Consider the following 7,282-nt stretch of genomic DNA (forward strand, 5'->3'; position numbering starts at 1 on the left):
GGTGACAGAGCCCTGCTCGGGAGGCGGCGAGGGTGCTGTAGTGACCATGTGCCATTAACTGCACCGTCACGTACAGAGGCAGCATCCTGAAATATGATAAAAAGCTACTGTGTTTCCTAAATTGAGGTTTTTTTGTACTAAAGTCCCCTTAAAGGCAGGTACTGTTTCCTTTGCTGTAAGACTACTGTTACTCAAAATGCATTTTCATTCAGGCAGCCCCATGTGAGCCCATGAGGTGTCTGGATGTAGGTAATTTTGCAGGTTTGCTCTATTCTTCTGTCCGTTCCCGTTGATGATCCCAGGACTGTGAGGAGAGCACCGAGGTATTGAGGAGAGTGCCAGGGCACCTTGACACATGCTGATATTCCCAAGCTTTTCATTACAGGGGAGGGGCTGGTCTCCTCTCTCTGGTGACCATCGATGGCATATGTGGGAATGGAATAAAGCTGTGCCAGGGGAAGTTCACATTGGACATTAGGAAAAGGTTCTTCACTGAAAGGGTGGTGGTCACTAGAACAGGCTCCCCAGGGAGGTGGTCAAGGTACCAAGCCTGTCAGAGTTCAAGGAGCGTCTGGACAACGCTCATAGTTGTATGGTTTAGTTTTAGGTAGTCCTGTGAGGAGCAGGTTGTTGGGCTCAATCCTTATGGGTCCTTTCCAACTTGAGATATTCTGTGATTCTATATGGCACTCACTGTTCACTGATTGCATCAGAAACAACAGTTTCTAAACCAAAGGCAATGACAAAAACCATTGTTCTGTACAAGAGCTTTGCAGATTTGTTCCATGGATGGATCCAGATTTCCTCTCTGGCCTGTTCCTAGGCAGGCTGTAGGATAAACTCAGGTGTGAACACACTCTCAGAGATTGCTGCTACAAGCACAAAAGGAGGCAGATTTAGAGTAGAATTTTTGATATTTTTGCCCAGTCTGCTCAGCCTGTTTTTACACAGGCTTCTTGCATGACAATCTTTTAGACAAGATGTCTCCCTTCTGGTTAGGGGAGCTCTGGGTATTTCTAATTACCTTTGCTTGTTTTGCCCTTGTTTGGACTTGTTATCCTCCGACTGCCAGTAGGCACCTAGATCAAGACAAAACTGTTGTTTAAATCATCTTTGTGTATTCTTTAGTTAGAACATGATACTATTACAAGAGTTCAGCATCTTCCACTGTGAAACATTCAGACTCTCATCAAGCAGATTCTTTTTTTTTTTGCAAACTGAAAATGCTGGATATTTTGGCTCACACTAGAGCTGCCCCTAAACCCACTGGCAGCAAGAATCCTCTCTGAAGTAGCAGCTGTGGAACCTAGGACCTAAATCTAGGACTCTCTAGCAGCTTTCTGTTCAGCAGTTTGAACTCATATCAGCCATGTTCGCTTAGATACTAATAAGAAAATCAAAACATCTTTCCCACTTTGTTTTGCTGGCAGCTAAGAGCAAACTCACTCACCTGCTGCGTTCAGATGAGTCACCAGTAACTTGACTGCAGTGTATGAAGCCTAAGGTAGCGTTAACTGGTGTGCATTTCCAGCTAATTTTAATATATGAAAGTTCGTTATACATGCACGTACATGTTTTGAAGCACTTTAAGATTGTTGCAGTAGCTCCACCATAAGTGGGTATTTTTAGAAAAAGTGTTGTGGATATATCAGAACTGCAGTTCAAAGAAGGAAGTTTGATTGTGGACACACTGCTGTTATTCACATCATCCAGAAAAGCAAAATAGCCTGAGGAAAGCAATTGTATTAAGACTTTATTCTGTAAAAAAAAAAATCACTGCAATATTTAAAGAGTATTACTGACTACATAAAAGCATGCAGTATTGAGTCAAATGGCAAGAGCTGCTGTATATAGTAGTATATTTTTTACATATATATATAAAAAAGTATGCAAATTGTTAAATGGTATGATTAAATTTGGGGGTGATATCTAGCTTCATTTTGGGGTTGTGGCCTGTAAAATGCATTTTGTATAGTTTGCAGGTCAGTATAATCAAGGATTTCTGCTACATGAAAAGTTTACACAAAGGAAGGACTCCCTGGAAGAAATCAAATGCTTCCTCTGGTTTGCAAGAACTATCAAAGTGTCATTTGTTGTGCTATCCAGCTCTTTTTAGTGTTAAAAATGGTTTGAAGGTAAAATTACAGGTCAATACAGAAGGGGACAAAAACTCGCTCTTTCCAACACAGAAATTTTCCTGTGTTTATTTAAGCATCTAGTTTAAGCTCCTTTCTACCCAACTCAACAGCCATCTAGTTGAATTATACTGTTTTGGACTCATTGTGGTACTTTTTTTTAAACAAGCAATGCCATTACCACTACCTGCTTTGGTGCTAAAAGACTTTTAGGGTTCCAGCCATGAAATTTCAGGGTAATTCAGAGTCATTCAGAACATAAATTTCACCAAATTTAGAGGAGTTGCAAGTTCTTCAAGCACAGTTTTGTAAAACTATTCGTAATACTTAATCTCGCAGTGCTACTTTATATCCACAAATACAGAAAGAAACCATGTCCTGGTCTCAGGTGAGATAGAGTTAATTTTCTTCCTAGTAGCTGGTATAATACCATGTTTTGGATTTAGGACGAGAACAATGTTGATAACACGCTGATGTTTTAGCTGTTGCTGAGCGGTGCTTACACTAAGTCAAGGATTTTTCAGCTTCTCATGCTGCCCAGCCAGCGAGGCTGGGGGTGCGCAAGAAGCTGGGAGGGGACACAGCCAGGACAGCTGACCCAAGTGATCCAAAGGGGCATTCCGTACCGTAGGATGTCAGGCTGAACATGCTGAACAACAAAACTGGGGGGAGTTGTCCAGGGAGCACAGTGGCCGCTTGGGGACTGGCTGGGCGTTGATCAGCGGGCGGTGAACAACTGCATTGCACATCACTTGTTTTGTTTATTCTTTCATCATTACTATTACTTTCCCTTCCTTTTCTGTCCTATTAAACTGTCTTTAACTCAACCCATGAGTTTTACCTTTTTTCTGATTCTCTCCCTCATCCCTTTGGGGTGGTGGTGGGGGGGGGGGGGGGGGGGGGGGGGGTGGGAGTGAGTGGCTGTGTGGTGTTCAGCCACCTGCCAGGTTAAACCACACCAATGGCCAAAGAACTTCAGCAAGAACTTTATTCTATAAGGCACTTACATTCACTGTCATGTACAGTAAGCTCTAGTGAAAAACAAAACAAAAATACCACAAACAACAGAGGTAAAGAAAAAACATATTAAAGTATTTCCAGAAGAGAAATCACATTATAGTCCATGAGTCTGGTAAATTTTAAGGCTTTAGCATGGTTTCCACTCCCTGTTCACAGATGCAACATTTTAATTTTCAGTCCTCTCCTCCTGTGGATTTATTTCTAAGGCAGAATCAGGGCAGTGGGAGAGCAAATCAAAATCTTTATGACAGAGGAGCTAATGCAAAAGTTAACTAAGGACTGACAACTGGAAATAAGCAATGAAAGATGAGTACAGAGAACAAACCCCAAATAATTCCAACATCAGGTGATTTCAACTAGAGAAGTCAGAGAGGGAACAGATGACAGAAGTAACAGGCTCAGATGTTTCTCAGCCTCACAGAGGTCATGGGAACAGATGACAGAAATACAGGCTCAAATATGTCAGCCTCACAGAGGGCATTTTAAATAGAAAGGTTTATTGGGCACAGTGGCCCTAACTGTGGAATTTTCTTTTAGTTTTTATCATAATGGACTAAATGAAAGCAAAGATGAATACAGTAACCAAGTTGTGCCACAAGACAAATATAAATCAACTTCTTTGAACAATACATCCCTTCTATGCATATAATACACAAGACAAAATGTTTTATTTGAAAAACAAACATTTGATTCCTTTTAAAGTAACACAGCAACTACATTCCACCATTGTTTCCAAGGTATATCCTCAGGTTGCAAACTGTTCATTTTAGTGGTCAAGCCTTAAAACGATCAACGTATTTGATCTGAAAAGTGCTGCAGAAAGTAAGGTTGATAAAGAGTCAGGTAGAAATATGTAGTGCAGATATATACCCTTGCTAAGGGCTGGGCATTTTTTGTTTGCTTTTGTTTATTTTAAAAACAAACCCTCAGGACAGCATACATCAGAGAGAACTGAAGGCAACCGTACCACAAGCATGAAAGTCCAGGCTATTTAAGCTGCTGTATTAACGCACACAAAACGCTCTCTCCTGTTCGATCTATTAGATGCATCGACTGCTAGTAAACCTACTGTGACCTATGTTTAAAATCCTCTGAGAATCCAATACAAACTCTTCTGTGCCTCTGATTTCCCCATTATAGAGTTTTCTCAAAAACTTTAAAATGGCACTAGTGTTTTATGATAGCATACCCTGAGCAGACATACACCAAAGGAAACTAATTTCAGTTTCCAAGCTTCTGTCAAAAGGGGAAGAGAAAGAAGACTTGTTTCTTTTTTACATTAGGAAGAATATCGTAGTGACTTTCAAATCAGTATATTTATGTCAGTGTTTAATATATGACTGTCTGAAAAGCATAAAGCTTTGTAACTAAGCACTTCCTTTGTGTTTTTGTAACCAAGCACTCATTCCAGCTGTCTTTAATCATGAGATCTCAGTATCTTCTTTCAGAGATCTGTCTTATCCTCATAACGACACATACACACAGCTCTCTGGCTATCCAGGTATGGTTTGCATCCCAGAAGTATAACTGCATCAAACAACAGCTGAACAGTTGATTCACAAGCTGAAACCAAAAAGGAATTCAGTTAAAAGTACTCTTTGAATGGAATATGAAACTAACACATATTAAGAGAGAAGCAATCTTCATCAGATGCAGGCCAACAACCAGAAGGAGTATTATATGGCCTGTTACTAAAACCCCTAAAATTTATTCACTAAGAGATAGTATTAACTACTTCTACTATGACAATATATTATTCTAATATCTTATTTCATAAGAGGAAACAGTTCCGTATTTTCCTACAGTTTACTAGCAATCACATATAGCAGACATTTAGAAATCACCCAGGGGAACAGTCAATATTCAGCTATGTTACAGTAAATACAACAATTACATGCATTTTGATCACGTTGTATTCCCATACTCATATTCCTAAATAGGAAGCATTATTTTTTCCCCTCAGGGTTAGTCTTAATGCTGATCATTTTCCTATGCGGTGTCACTGCTCTGCTGCCCAAGTGTTTGGGCTGCACAACAGAGGGACAGAACAAGGCATCTTTCAGCATCAGCTTATGAAAACATGGCAGTACTGAGCTGCACAGATTCTTTGCCAAATAAGTTCAGTTTAACTTGGAAAAAAAAAGAAAGGCCTTTTCACGCTTACCCTGTACACTTTCTGAGATTCCAAGCGTTTTCTGCACATCTCTGCAAATTTTGGAGAGGCAGGACTGAAACTGTTCATCACAATCATTTTTTTTATTGCCACAAGTATCATAGCATCTGTCATGCTGATTGCAGCACTTTGTCATCGAAGGGATACCGATGTCAAACTGTGAAGAAAACCCCCACACACACTCCATTGGTATTCCAGTTAAGAAAGATACAGCCTATGAACAGACTAACAGAAATGAAAAGCTAATGCAGTTAATCGAGCTGTCAATGGTACCTCTGTATTGTGCTGTTCACATCTAGTAAGCTGTGTAGTTTGGCCCCGGCCAGCAGCCAAGCACCCACAGAGTTGCTCGCTCACCCCCCACCCCCCTCCACAGAATGGAGGAGAGAACAGGAAGAGCAAAAGCAAGAAAACTTGTGGGTCAAGATAAAGGCAGTTTAAGATGAATGAAAGAGGGAAAAAATGCAGTACAAAAGCAACCATTCACCACGTCCCACAAGCAGATGGGTCCTCAGCCAGTCTCTGAGAAACAGCCACCTTGGAAGCCAAACACACACACACTCCTACTACCACCACCCTCCTCCCCTTCTTCCACTACTCCAGTTTTTATTGCTGAACATGACTCTTTGTAGTGCAGAATATCCCTTTGGCCAATTCAGGTCAGCTGCCCCAGCTGTGTCCTCTCCCAACCTCTTGCTGGGGCCCAGCCTATGCTATGGGGCGATGGATATGCAGAGTGGGGAAAAAAAGAGAAAGTCCTAAAGCTGTGCAATCACTGTTCAGCAATAGCCAAAACCATAAACACTGTTTTAGCCCCAAATCCTAAACATGCAGCCTGCTATGGAGAAACTTAACTCCATCCCAGCCAGACCCAGTATATCAGCTAACTAAGATTTTCTTTCTAGCATTAAGGAAAATGGATTAGCATCAGTAAGGACAGCAAGAGTCACAGCCAAACCCTCCACTCGTACAGGGCTACAGTTGGGGTGATTCAATGCTTTCAAGGTCATGAGAACAAAACACTCCACCAAGCATTAAAAAATTAGAAATTAATTCCATTTCATCCCTACAATATTTTATGTCAATGATAAAAAGGTTTATGCTATGTTTGTTTAAAATACTAATATTTTCCATATGTTGTCAGCAAAGCATGTGTTGGTGCTGATAAAAACAGGGACATTGTATACAGATGCTGTCTCATCTTTAGAATGGGGGACAGAAAAAAATACCCACATCAAGGAAATCTGATGTATGAAAGACAAGCAAAGCAGCCCCCAAATGGAAATGCTTACCTGAACTCCAAATAGAGGGGATCCACAACCATTTGGTGGTGATGGTTTATATCCGTAGCGAGGAAAGGGCTTCGATCCTGAAAAAGGGAATTTATCATGCCTCAAACAGATTTTTTGCACAGAATTTTAGTACTATTAAAACTCACCACAGGCATTTGTTGGGCTTAAGACAGTATCAGTTATATTTTTCTATATCAGAATGTCACATCTCCCTGAACACTTACTACTGCAGCAAGCCAGGGGATTCTGTATCCCAAGTTAAGGATGACTGTGGAGTTAATATGAAAAATGACCATCTGGTTTCGGTATTGGAAACAAACTGAGGCCACAATCAAAAGCAATGGAGAAGAAAAAACATATCTGAAAAGTGCATATTCTAGTACAGAAAGAAAATGTCGCGGTGTCCTGGGCACTCTCGTGGAGCCACCACCAAACTCACTTCCTGACTTAACAAATAATCCAACCCAGTAAACCGGGGGCAAGTGGATTCAGCCGAGAGACACCAAGAGGGTCTACAGGAACCTCCTGTTTTGGGGCGCTCCTGAAGCGCCGGTGAAACGCCCGGCAAGAAACCCCCGCTGCGGAGGGAGCATCGCCCGCCTGGCACCCCTCTGCGGGGGACGGGGACGACAGGGGAGCTGCCTCCGGGCAGGTTATATATA

At 41.4% G+C, this 7,282-nt stretch overlaps 1 protein-coding gene across 1 annotated transcript; it reads right to left on the bottom strand.

The window, feature by feature from the left end:
* Positions 1 to 4,599: 4,599 nt before the first annotated feature.
* Positions 4,600 to 6,697, bottom strand: PLA2G12A (phospholipase A2 group XIIA; the record flags this gene model as incomplete). The annotated part of the gene is made up of 3 exons (XM_010168800.1): positions 4,600 to 4,718; positions 5,320 to 5,485; positions 6,621 to 6,697. Coding segments are annotated over 3 exons (362 nt in total), but the record flags the coding sequence as incomplete, so codon positions are not given.
* Between the last annotated feature and the right edge of the window lie 585 nt (positions 6,698 to 7,282).

The sequence above is a fragment of the Antrostomus carolinensis genome, unplaced genomic scaffold, assembly GCF_000700745.2.
Source record: "Antrostomus carolinensis isolate BGI_N321 unplaced genomic scaffold, ASM70074v2 scaffold2165, whole genome shotgun sequence".
Classification (NCBI taxonomy): Eukaryota; Metazoa; Chordata; class Aves; order Caprimulgiformes; family Caprimulgidae; genus Antrostomus; species Antrostomus carolinensis.